General features: G+C 39.3%; 1 protein-coding gene across 1 annotated transcript; it reads right to left on the reverse strand.

The window, feature by feature from the left end:
- Positions 1-112: 112 nt before the first annotated feature.
- On the reverse strand, positions 113-10,023 carry fam83b (family with sequence similarity 83 member B). Its single transcript, XM_049737094.2, has 5 exons — positions 9,803-10,023; positions 7,471-7,944; positions 6,049-6,213; positions 4,380-4,504; positions 113-3,666 (listed from the first exon to the last, which is right to left on the reverse strand). The coding sequence occupies exons 1-5, from the start codon at positions 9,872-9,874 to the stop codon at positions 1,734-1,736; spliced, it is 2,769 nt and encodes a 922-aa protein (XP_049593051.1). The 5' UTR covers positions 9,875-10,023; the 3' UTR covers positions 113-1,733.
- Positions 10,024-13,779: the final 3,756 nt, after the last annotated feature.

The raw sequence follows: 13,779 nt of genomic DNA on the forward strand, positions 1-13,779 counted from the left end.
AAAAAAATATAGTGCCGTTTCTACTTGCCTTTCAGGTGTGTCTTTTTATCGATTAGAAATCACCTATAGCGTTTGCCATACTGGGAAAAAAAAAAAAAAAAAACACACAGAGCAGTTTTGAGTTTTCTATTTTCTGGAAGCATTGCTGGGCAACCCTGCCTTGCACAAAAATGGTCTCAGTATACCTACAGTTAAAATTGTAAACTTATTCTAAGGTGGAAGTACACAAAAAGCCTTCATATGCATCAGTCCTTTGCAAGAAAGATTGCTTAGAAATGGAATGGCACTGTTGCTATCGTCGCCCAACGAATGGCTGTCTTCATCATTTCAGATAACTGCAAAAGTACAACACAGAATGCTCAATGAAGTTAAAAGAAAAGCCTTAGAATTGCAGAAACCTCTGTTGACAAAACTGATATCTAAAAGAAATTGAACAAGGAACACCACAGAAGAAGGAAGCGCTGTCAATGAAAACATTTCTACAGAAATCCAGCTAACTACTAAGGGTTTATATATTTTCACCTGCAAATTTATATAATATTTCCATAGTTCCAACACTAACAGGTTTACGCCAACACACATACAATGTGAATATTCACTCCAGGTTATTGAGTGGTTTTCCCAGGCTGAAGGTTATTGGTTTGATCTTTAGCTCCACTGACTAAAATTTACTCCTTTATCATTAATAGGTGAAAGAGAAGACTCATTTCAATGTGCCTTCAGTATCTTCAATATACTTGAAAAACATTATTCATGTCCAAGCTTGTTTTGAGTATTTTAATACATTTTTCATAAATGGAGAGTCTTCTACACGTCTCCTTGAGCAAAAGAATAAAGTTAAGAGTAGCCACTCCTCGTGTATGCATGAACTTTACATATATTTTTCTCTTTCTTTTTAATGCAAAGCAGTAGACAAACATATAAGGAAAAATTTATTTCTACAGCTACAATTCATACAACCTTGAAGATGGTGACCAGCTTTTCATTATTGCATTGGCTTCATCTTGAATGCTTTGGTATTTTCATAAATCTTTCCTTATTGCAGTGGTTATGACATTTTGACACAACCCGTACTTAATGCCTATACAGCAGTGATTGATTTGCGTAAGATTGCTTAAAAGCCATGATTCAAGTTTGTGTGTTTTATTTTTAGGTATCTGCTACATTTCATATCAAATACATTTCAGCGGATAAATTTGTAGTGCAAAATTAAGTGCGCAACAAAACTGTAAACAGTTGGCTGGAAACATATCCAATGTAAACAAAGTGGTAAAGACCGACTGTACAAATAAAACTAAGTAACTCAAAGCGTTATGATGTCATGTGTGTTAAGATACAATTACTTCAATTTAAGTAATTATAAATCATAATATGATGGCTTTGGCATTATGTTTAGGTAGCAAAGGGAAATTTGTTCTGTGTGTTAATCCAATACATTTTTCCCAGTGAGTTTTTATTTGTTCTTAAAAATGGTGATTCTGAAAGGCAATTCAAGTTATTTTTTTTTTATTTATACATTTGTGAGGTGTACTCATTAATGCAGAGTACTATATCAAAATTGCGTTGTGGTTCATGTCCACCAAGTTTGGAAATGATTGAAAAATGCACTTTTGAACCTATAGAAGCTTGAAACCAAGAGTACTTGGGAAATAGTCAAAACAGAATAAGAAGTGCGTCTTGCTCTTTTGCAAGATGCCAATTTATCTGTCTTTTTCCAGACAGTGCCGCTTACCCTACTTAGTCTTGTGAATGAGGTTGCCCACTCGGTGAAAGAATTTCCCAATCTTATTTTCATGATGGCCTCTCCCAAGACGGGGAAAGTTGTGATCACTCGGTGGGTTTTTTGTTTTCTCCAGAGAGTTATTTGGGGAGTACGAAGATTGTTTCTTCTGAATTGAACAAAAAGGCTCAAATCTGCTATAAAGGCGATTGTCAAGTTTTCTGTCTTTACTCCAGCCCGGTATGTCGACGTCTGGGATTGCCTTTTTGTTGCCGACGCCGAGCTTACTGTGCGATGTTGTTTCAGAGGAAGACAGCTGAGGTGTGTGCTGATGATCCTCCGTTTCGAATCTTGGTCTGGAATACTTCACATCAGCCACTTCGGTCTGCTCATGCCCAAGAGATGTGTTGCTATGGTGATGTTTGACCGAAACTTCGTCCTCGGCTTTGATCGTGTCCGTGCTATCATCTGAGGTCACGCTTGGCGTTCCCACACTTTCAACTTGATCTTCCTTCCTTCCCGGTAAGTTCAAAAACGACTTTATTTTCTTGGTACTCTTCTTCAGGAAATGCTGTGAGCCCAATCTGCTGGATTTAGTAGCCAAATCCCTGTCGTCTACACCCAGGGTTGAGGCAGATAGACTTCTGGAAGGAGGATCCCGCCAAATGGAAGTGCAAGGGCTCTTTGTGTCGGTCATGCTCTTGACATCATAATGAGATACAGATCGCTGATCCTCATTGAGATTTGACCCATATCCACTGTGCTTTGCGTTGACTGCAGCGGAGCCTCTGTCCATTTGCATCCTCGTGAAAGCTCCATACATGCCACCCGAGGAGTCCTGTGTGTAGGTTGAGTTGGATCTGGGATCAGCCACGCTGTGCCTTTTGTGCCAAGTGTCAGAGCGCACATCTGGATTTGTAGCGATCGGCCCACGATTGGCTCGACCTAAGCTGGCGTATGCAGATGGGTAGGAGTTCTTCCCACTGTTGTAATCATCCATAATTTGCAGGCTTTTTCTCTTTAGTATGAAATCTTCATTGCTTATTCTGTTGCTTTCAGATGCTACTGGTGGATTCCACTGCATTGAGGAGTAGCGTAAAGGGTTGTGAAGTGCAGATGAGCGGCTACCAAAAGAGGGCGTGCTGTTGATTTGTGAGTTAGACTCCAATTGCTCCGGTATGGCAGGCCTATAAACAAGAGACCGCATCCTTCCCTGCATGAAGCTGTTAGACGGCTCAAACTGGTCCAAATAGTCAGACGGCTCATTAAAAGGCATGTCAGGGTTTTGAAGGTAGGACTCGATCCTCCATGTACGCATGAATGACTTTGATGTTTTTTCCAGCGTTGGCATGTCTTGCTGCATGGACAGAATTTGTTTGTCATTGCCGTTGTATGACTGACGAAGCTTTTGGCTTCTGTACATCTGCGGCACTAAATAATTATTGTCCAGTGGATGGTTGTTTTTCCCGATTCCTGTCTCCCGGCAAATATTCCAGTTGCTCGCTCTGGCTCTGACATTCTGGGGGACATATCCTTCATGTCTTTCCCCAGCATAGCTGTGCCGTTTTAGGTAGTTATTTGACGCTGCAGACTCAAATTTGGACATGTGGTTCTGCAAACCTATGTCATGATCAATCAAAGGCACATAGTGATTATCATTGCAGTCTCTTGTGTACAGATTCCTTTCGCATGTCTTGCGGTAGACAGAGTCCAACGTGTGCCTTAACTGGTCGCGCCGATCGATCGAGGAATGAGGGGAATATTTTGGCCAGCCGAGCAGTGTGTGGGAGCCATTAGAAGGGAGAGAAGGATCTGGTTGGCACAGTTCAGCTGGCACTGTCGACCTCGCGTACAGTGTTCTAAATTCCTCATCATAAGTCTTCACCAGATGGCCTGTTATAACCTGCACCATGCTCAAATTGAGCTTTGCGCATGACCAAGTGAATCTGCAAACAAACAAAATATGATTCATCCATGAATATTGAGAAATAGTGTCTTGCAGCAAAAGTTCAGGCTGCAGGTTCAGTCTTGTGGATAATATTTATTTTTATGATTGTCACTGATATCATCGTTATTGTTATTACCAGTGAGACAATGGGTAAAGCGTTATTGAGAAAACCTTCAGTAAAATAAACACAAAATAGGTTTTAAAAATAAATTACTGTTAAACTACAGTTCTGTGAGAGTTAATTCCCCATTTTGTTTGCAATCAATCATTCCATTGTATTGACATGATAAAAATACTGTAAATATGCTATTTAACTAAAATTAATAACATTACCTATGGTGCTACTTTATATAACAGAAATGTATCTAATTTTGTTCATAACTGGGCATGGCAATAATGAATAATTTAACTTAAAATGTGGCAAGACCTGCTCACTACTACATTATTAAAAACTTTATGTACAGGTAGAGTTCAAACACTACACATCCCTGCTGTTCCTGAGCATTGTTTGTTTTCTATTCACTGCTCAACTTTGTGGAAGACATTCTGTGAGACATGTTACACAATCACTTTAGTGCAACATAAATGGGAAAAACTGTTATTAACTCTCTGTCTAATTTTATTTTTGCTATTCACACTAAAAGCCATCAAATTGCTTCATTCCAAACACAAAGGAGAAATCCGAGCGTGACATGAAGCGTTTGTATTCACCTGTAGGAGCCGTAAATCACTGTATGACAGTCAACCAAAATAAACTTTTGCTCCATTGCGCCATGAAATTTAGTCCCTGTCCGGCTCAGATAATCTTCACCTTTCACGGTGCGCACTTTCATGTTCTGTGGGAAAAGAAAGGATAAAGATGTTTCGAAATCAGACCAACTAAAGTCCACCAGTATAAGTGAGAGGATTTTGTTGGTTACATGTGAAAATAGTCTCATGTCCTTCATGTCCCATGTGGCCAATGACTGACATTCTCTCTCATTTCTTTTTCTTTCATAGTGCCTCAAATCCCTGATGACATGTCTGTATGTGGCTGGAAGATAGGGGGCAAGTGTTTCAAGTCTGACAAAAGTGCATGAAATAATGTGTTCAGGATCAAGGTCGAACATTCATAGTAATTAGCGTGAGTAATTTTACTTTTTATGTATTTATTTTATGTAACCTTTATTTAACCAGGCAAACAATTAAGAACAAGTTCTTATTTACAAGTGCGGTCTGATGTATGTTAAGAAAAAAAAACTACCTAATAATCAAAAGTGCACTGGGAGGCTGAGGTTATATTTTTCTTCCGTTTGAGCTGGGCCTTCAAATACAGTAGTAGAAACAATAAAAGGGTTGAAAATATGTCCATCTATCCATCAATTTTCTATCATAAAATATAAAATATTTACTATATTAATGTTTATATTAAAAATGTGTCATAAAACGCGGAGTAATGATTATCAGCAAGAAACAAATCATTTTAAAAATAATTGTGTCTGCGAGCAGACAAACATTTACTTGCACTGTCTGAAAATTTAGGGGCAAAATGCATTTCAGGGGAGTTTGTAGCCCTGAATGAAAGAATGGGGGAAACATTTCTTTTCATCGCAACAATGTGCCAAGCGCGCTGGCCATTTAAATCAACACCAACAACAAATTGCCTCACTGGAAAAAATAATCACCTTAAAACTGTCCTGTCGACAAACAACCTAACATTTGACAGAGGTTTGTGAAAAAGAAAAAAATACATAACCTTTTAACGCATGGCAGTGCCCGTCTATAACAATTTTATTTGTGATATCTGTCTATATTATCGTTACACAAGAACCAAAGTAGTACGCCACGCAGGTTTTATGAGACTGCCTGCATTAACACACTTAGTATGCAGAGACTCTGCAGTACTCTCTTTGCAAGATAACAAGTGAAATCTCATACATTTTAATTGCTTTGTGTGATGCCGAGGGTAAAATATACATACTCATAAAATTAAGAATTTCGAACTCTTATGTCATGCTTTTTTCTCAACATATTATGACTTCACTCCCATCACAGTCTGACTTCAGTCTCTTAAAATTAGGACTTTTTTCTAGTAATGTGCAGTAATTATTGTTACTCTTTTCAGTGTTGTATTGATGATCTCTAATAAGCCTTTTTTTTTTCAAAACATATCAAAGAAGCCTGCATATGTGTCTGACTGAGTATGTTTTAATGGGACATCCTTGAGGGCACATGATGATAATGGCAAAAGCACTGGCCAAGAATTTAAGTAGCGCAAATGACAAGGTCACACACCAACAGCTCTGGCACTTAGCAAGGATTGAATTAAAATCAAGGAAGGCATACTGTCCAAGATAAGGAGAGAAAATGACATCGCAAGTATGTTTGCAGAATCACTTACTCTGAGGTGTTGAAGTTTTACATCTTGGTTCTCAGCTGCTGTAAGGAAATGTTTCAAGTGGAAATCATCCAAAAGCACATAGACAGGAACTCCTCGTGTAGAGGCGTCAACAGTTTCTTTCAAAATATCGACATCAGTAAACATATCCATCACAATGGCAATAACCTGCAATGATAAAGTGAATAAATAAATATTGACACATATCTGCGCATAGCGGACATATATCACATAGACTTCTCATGGACCTTCAAATATATATTTATTTCCTGTAGCTGCGATTATCTCTCCTTATATAGACAAATTTTGACATGTATAGACACCAAAGACAACATCCGAGGCCATTTATCCACCACTGCTACTGGTATGGCCAACAGAAATAGTATCTCCTAACAAGGCACGTAAACATCAGTCATTTAACGAGTTCCCTGCACAAAAAGTGTTTTAAGCCACATGGAGGAAGTGATTAAAATCACCATGCCCTCTGCGCTCACCCCACAATGTTGTGTGTGCAATTATTTCAATCCCTGTTGACAGAAAGCCATTCTATCCGGCATGTGGATGTGGGCTTCGCATTCGCATGGCTACTTTAGAGCGCCTCGTTGTTGCAGCACGGAAAAGCGACTCTCGGTGGGAGATATTGCAGCCACCCAATCCTTTAATTGGTGTATTTTTCCAGCTCTAACATGTGGTTACGTGTAAAATGATGCTGGACAAAGTAACATCCATTTTCCAGGCGTATTAGGGGCACATGAATGACAGTTGAGTACAGCGTGGTTTCAGCGCATTTGGCAGACACGCCTGCTTCATCTGAGAGTGGCTAAAATGGTTTGATTTTGGTATGGTTTTGAAGTTTCGTTATACATACTTGGCAATATTTTCCAAGCATTCGATTATGGTCGTCAGTGTGTCAAATTTGAAAGACCAGCTTATTTTCACATGAGAAAATTTGTAATACATTTATTTAGTTATTTCTTTCATCTGAAGGGATTTTTTTTGGACATGATGTCCATTCCTGTCATTCCATCTGTTTCATCCCACATGGCAATTGTTGCCCCTCTGTTTCCCCCTGATAAAACAAACCTTCATGAATGTAATCAAGAAGAAACAAAAGAACTCAGTTTTTTCCTTCAAGGTTTTGTGAGTCAAAAATGGGTGTAGCTATGTGCAACAGAATACAAATTAGCGACCATTTGTGAGTCGTTGTCATTGTGCAGAGGAGTTAATGTAGTAGTAGTAACTGCATGTTCCCACACTCTTGATGAGAGTTGTCAAACTGGATTTGGGCCATGAGCATGTCAGTAGACACTCCCTGTCACTGTATGCTTGAGGCGTGAGGATAGCGCTGCCCTCAAAACCTCAGGATGAGCGCGGCACACTTGAACAGAATTATATAAAATAGCCCAACAGTGTAGCTTGTTTTACCTGTCTTGCATTCCGGATATTTTTTAGAATCACTTCTTTAATGGTGGGACTGTTGGGTCTTGGGGGATGATAGAGGAGATCTATATTGGTCTGCAGTTTTTCATGCATGATCTCAGGCCATCCCAATTCCAATGCGGGAGCGTCCACATCCGAATGGACGGGCCAATATGTGCCGGATGATGATTGGCTGTCCGTGGGGCTACTGATTTCCTCCTCGTGGTTCTGAGGTGGGAGCTCTTTGGCGTTTGATGTAATGAAGACAAGCTCCTCCTCAGACAGGAAATTTCCAATGCGTTCTTCTTTGAGAAATTCTGTGTAACTTTCTCTGCCCTTGCTTAACAGGCAATCAATGGCCAGACGGTATGACTCCTTATAGTGGGCTTGCATGTAATCCCCTGTTGCGTGCTCTCCTCTCAAGGATGACAGCGAAGAAAATTGGGCCGAGTCCATTGTTCCAGTCATCCTCCCTTGTAACTGTTGCATAAAAAAAAAGACACAAGATCAGGGAGAAGAAGTATAGTAATACATGCAGACGGGAACTTTTTGATGGAGTTTTAATCCGCAAAACCGCATGAATTATCCAGTGGGAAATGTAATCACAATTTATGCAAAATCATTTTGGTTTGTTTTTTTGTTTGGTTGTGTTTTCATATCATAAGATTATTATTTTATTATACATATTATTGCCCATGGTATTTCTGAGCAAAAAGCTGATTTTTCTCTCTTAACTATTCTGTTTGTGATCCAAGTGTAAACACAACCAGCCTGTAATCATGCTGTAATTACAGCTTTCAGAAAACAAACAAAGTGACTTGATGGTTTTGAAATTCCCAAGGAATAAAACCGGAAATTTGGGCAAGTGATGTGAAAGTCAGATAAAAGTCGCTGTCATCATTATGTTCGCTGTTCACGTACTAGTATAGAAATAACAAAATCTCATATTTAATGTTTGTAGCATTTTCAGTAATAGTTAAGCAAACTGAACAGCGTGAACATTTGTCATTAAACACTTCTATTGTGGTAAGTGCTGACGCTCTGTCTGTGGGTTGAAAATGTGACTCACAGAAACTCCCTAGCCATTAAGACAAATTGGAACCTGTTCACCAGGTGACATACACCGAGGGCCCGTATGGCCAAAGTGATGGCTTTACATAACAAGCCCCTTAATTCAAGGTCATGTTCAATCGATGAATGACACCATGCATACTGAATACAGCAAAGAACGTTTCAACAATGCTTTGATAATTCGGTTGTCAACAGGGGAATGGAGTTAATAATATTTTCAGAGTTTTTTAATGAGGTTCACCCCGGAAGAGAGTCAGTCAGGGACAATAGGCACAATTAAGCAAGTAGATTCTATTTAGCTCAAATGTTTCAAAATGTGTCATCATGTTTGAGTTATGAATAATAATAATGTCTAATCATTTCCTTTCACAAGTAATGACAGTCTACAGCCATAGCTATGACATTCAATTAATTTAGGAATATTAACAATACAGTAATCCTACTGTTTCACAATGCGACACCCAACTCCTCTGGGGAGGGAGGTGGAGGGGGGGAGAAGGTGATAGTTTTCAGTTCAAACAGTTCTTTTAATCAGAAAGGTGCTTTATTGTATTTTGTCAAAAAAATTCTGTTTTTACACGACTGTTAAAATAGATGTTAGATTTTAAAGATTGCCTTCTCTGTTAGTAAAAAGTATATTTTTTGTGACATTTGGAACAAATAAGTTAATTTACTAACATTGAAATTGATGTGGTTTTTGATTTATTAAATAGAAAAAAAATATTAGGTTTAAACATTTTCACATCTTTGAATTTTGTTAAAAACATTCGATAACCCCCAAATGCATAAACCATATGCCCAAAACAAACCCAATACAAAAATAGCAATATGACGTTTGTTGTGAGGGTTGTTGTACGTTCTCTGATGGGAGGCTCACAGGCCCAGCCCAATAAACAATATTATGATGTCACAAGTTGTGGGTGTGTGCTCGCTTTTCATCAGAACACCACAAATTGTTGTGAAAACCATTTTACACTGAAAGTGACAGCGCAAAATTCCCATCATGGAGTAAAATTCATCTCTTAAAACAGTTCCATGGCTTTTAAGTGGAGCATAATAAATCAGATCATGATGTCTCTTTTAATAAAGTATCGCCTTCAAGAGCAATATATTATCAAGTACAAAAAATTTTGACTGTAAGATACTGCGGTTAAGACCTTATTCAACAGTTATATGCCCCAAGGAGATAAATTAGAGTGTAGCTGCACATCTTATTTATGACTGTCACAGTAAAAACATCACTCAGAGAATGAATGATAAGACTTACAGTTGAAGTGTGAAAATCCTGTTGAGCGTTCCCAAACATATCCCAGTGAGGTTCATGTACAGGCATCTGCATAGTAATTGTGTTCAATGTTTGGGGAGGATACAGTCCCCCAGCTGGAAGCCACAAGGAGGTGTCTGAACATGATAAGCAGTGTGCTGGCTGAGAGAGAGCATGTGAGTTCCAGTTTTAACATGCAAATGGTCGGTCTTGCTTGGAAACTTGCTCAGAGGCAGCTGTAAACCTGTTTGAAACTTTTAGCCACTCCTCTTCCTCCTCGCCTCCTCTCCTCTGCTCTCTCTCCTCTTTTGGAGGGGCAAAGTTCAGCTCCCTGCACGATTCAAAATGATGACAGGACACAGAAGGACTTTGATGTATGTGCTATGTAGCTGTGAGAAAAAGGAAATGCCGATGTTTTAGTTTAGATTATTTTGAATTTCTTCACCGAGCAGAAGGTTGCCTTTTTGCAATCACTCTTCTGGTTGCAAACACATGACATGCTGAGGTCAAAGCTGTATCTGGGCATGATATCTCTTATTTGAGTTGAGAGTTGTTAACTTTGTAGCCTGTATTTCTTAAGAAGAATATGACGCAATGAATGGACCGCTCACATCACTTTCGTGGGGTCAGCACTGAAAAAGCCTCTTGAGAAATTGTCCAATTGGGTAACCGCTGCATTCCTGCATCACGGCTGCGTGTACATGTGTGTGCGTGTGTGTATGTGTAGAGCTTCAATTACCCAAGACTGTTAGCAAGTACTCCCTTTAGGGCCCGACGCACCAGGAGGTCAGATGGATGTCTTTTGGTTATTCAATCACACAAGCCTGTTGAATATATGTTGCATATTCCAATGGCTTCTCATGTTCCAAATGACAAGAGTCGAAAAGTCCCTTTAAGACTCCAATGTTCTTGTAGGAATGTTTGTTTCCCTGTTTGGATTTCAGTCTTCGAGACTATCAAGGATAAGCCCTCAAGCATTTGTCAGGTCCGATATCAATTGTGTTGCTTTACTGATTGACTTGAGAAATCATCTACTGATTACACAAGTCATGTCCAACATACATCGCAATCACTGAAAAGTTATCAGTAAGGTAGGAGCAAAACTCGATTGCCGACAAATGTATAGCAGCAAAAATCGTTGGCGTTTATGTTAATTATCCGTTACTTTCACGTCCTTCTCAGGGAAGTCAGGGGGGGTGACAACTGCTGGTAGCATTCGCATGACTTTGAGAGCTAAGTGATACAAAGGGAGCAGATTAAAAAATGGTCATTTAAATCACTCATCCTTTATGAGTCTGACTGTCAAAATGACCAACACTGGAAAAGTAGTGAAAGCTGGACTAAACAAGGACTAAAAACAAACATTGCAACATTCTCAACCTCAGAGCCCAGCCAACACACAAACAGGTTTAACTCCTAACAGTCTACAAAAACGATAAAAAAAAGAAAGAATCCCATGCATGACAGAAAGACTATACTGCTTTGTTTTACGTGATGACAACAAACGGAATCAAATATCTTCAGAAAAATCAACAAGCAATTACATATCTCCTATTATGTGTCACTTAATTAGAAAATAACCTCTGACATTCTTCTTATCTGTACTTTATATCATATTTGAATTTTGGCAGAATTAATGAGTATAGGGGCAGGAAATGAGATCCCCATTGTCAGTTTAATGAAGTACTTCATCAACTTAATAAGTGCAAGAAATTATATAATTGCTATGATCACTGCATTTCGGTACATGAAAAGGAAATTAGTGTGATTTGATATTTCACAATGCGTGCTATCTCGCTACAACACCGTGTAACTTTAATAAGTGTGCAACATCGTAAGAAACCAAATCAAAACGAAACATGAAGAACAAGATTTTTCGGCTGCGTTCAGTTTTTGGGTGTGAGGAGTTGAAGTAACGAGCATTTAGTCATAGGGAGTTTCTTTTCCTGAAGGGCTGAGTCATCATTTTAGACACCTAATCTCTGTATCATCACGTCTGCAGGCCTTTCTTGATTCTTCTTGCTGGGAAAAAGGGCGAGTTATGTTTTGTTTGCTTAGTGCGCTTTTAGTCTTAAACAGCAAGGAGCAACTCAAACAGATCATTCCATACAGCATGTGCTTATTAAACGTGCGCCATGATTATTAACACAGATTTCATTTGCTGAGTTAGAGAATATTCTCACCGATATTTGATAACTGTTTCTGACTTGAGGGGATCGTTTAGTTGGTCATCTACAATGTCAAACTGCAAATATTTCCGGATTCAGATTATAGGCTGAAAGTTAAATACTGCATCAGATTTCCTTCAAATGTTCTTTTAAGAACAAGAAGGTGACTTGTTTAACCGGATTGTAGCATATGACTGGCGACATCTTCCTCTGTGGTTCGTAAATATGCTGTTTGACCTTGTTGTCGTGGCTCTCGCCTCCTGTCATCTGACTTGTTAAGGGAGGATAAATGCACAGTGCATAATAATAATAACGACAATAACATGAATGGGATCTCATTAGCCCCAATTGCCAATAACAGGAAAGTAAATCAAGATAAAACAAGCGTTTGTGAGTGATTACAAATAAGAACAAAAGAAGAAACGAAGGATAACGATCTACGTCTTTGTTTGTGTGAGATGTTGTTCAATATCCTTGACTCTACAGACATGAAATGGTCTCCCCTTGACGTCCTGCAGCAGGAGAGCCGATAGCACTCAGAGAGATGGAGTTTCTCAAAAAGGAAAATAAATCCATGAAAAATGCTGGACATTCTATAAAGAAGTTTGTCGGATAATCACTTTTTCTTATTTATCCTCGAAAACAAGTTTTTGCCAGGGGTTTATTACAGCCCATGAAAAAAAACAGGCATCTGCGTCAACAGGCAACTATTACTTGACCCCAAAGTCGACCCCTGGCTTTTCACAGTAAATGACCCAGAATAAATTATACACAGTTGTTTTTGTACTGTAATTGTTTGATTAACATTGGCAACTAATTCGACAATGAGTTCCTTACTGCTTAATCACTGCCTGATGGGTATGAAGGCTGAAAATAGAACCTTTTATGAGGTTGTCTCAAAGTACGTGTTTTGTACTACTGAACAATGCAATGTTGAGACAGAGCCACCTCCAAAATGCAAAGTAAACTAGAGCACCAGGTTTCAGTATTTCCACAGATACATGTTGTTACAAATGAGCAGTTTGTGCTGTTGTGGGTATCAACACTTATTTCGCAGGCAAAGACGCAGTGCACCTTAAACACAGCTTGCACCAACCAGTACAGATTTAGCCTGAACTGGTTACAAGAATAGAGCCCATAAGAGCCTCTCAATAATCAATGCTGTGATTCTGAGTGCACCACAACAATCAAAGCTCGGGGGTGAACTGCTTGGACCCCAATCAGAATATTTAAATTAAAAATGACCATGTATAGGAAGAAAAAAAATCCTTACTATACATGGTATTTTTTTTTCTAAAAAGAAAAAAAAACAGCCTTACAATACATTGTCATTTTTCCCCCCAAAAAAAGCCTTACTATGTGGTCATGGTCATTTTTTTTTTTCAAAGTCTTACTATACTTGGTCATTTTTTCACCCATCCAGCCATCTTCTTTACCGCTTGTCCCCACAGGGGTCACGGGCATGCTGGAGCCTATCCCAGCAGTCATCGGGCAGTAGGCGGGGAACAACCTGAACTGGTTGCCAGACAATCACAGGGCGCACAGAGACAAACAACCATTCGCACTCGCACTCACGCCTACGGGCAAATTGGAGTGCTCAATCAGGTTTTTGGGATGTGGGAGGAAACCGGCGTGCCCGTAGAAAACTCACGCGGGCACGGGGAGAACATGCAAACTCCACCTACGAAGAGCCGGAGGTGGAATCGAAGCTGCACCCTCTGAACTGTGGAACGGGCGTGCTTACTAGTGCGCCACACCGTGCTGGTCATTTTTTTCTAATGAAAAAAAAATAGCCTGATTTTGCATGGTCAT

The sequence above is a fragment of the Syngnathus scovelli genome, chromosome 12 (assembly GCF_024217435.2).
Source record: "Syngnathus scovelli strain Florida chromosome 12, RoL_Ssco_1.2, whole genome shotgun sequence".
In the NCBI taxonomy this organism is placed as follows: Eukaryota; Metazoa; Chordata; class Actinopteri; order Syngnathiformes; family Syngnathidae; genus Syngnathus; species Syngnathus scovelli.

Excerpts from the sequence above, each read along its gene's own strand:
- fam83b (XM_049737094.2), bottom strand. The coding sequence starts at position 9,874 with ATGCAGATGCCTGTACATGAACCTCACTGGGATATGTTTGGGAACGCT. Across the intron at positions 7,945-9,802 it reads AGGATTTTCACACTTCAACT|TTACAAGGGAGGATGACTGG; the intron begins GTAAGTCTTATC and ends TTTATGCAACAG. Across the intron at positions 4,505-6,048 it reads TAAAACTTCAACACCTCAGA|AACATGAAAGTGCGCACCGT; the intron begins GTAAGTGATTCT and ends CTTTTCCCACAG.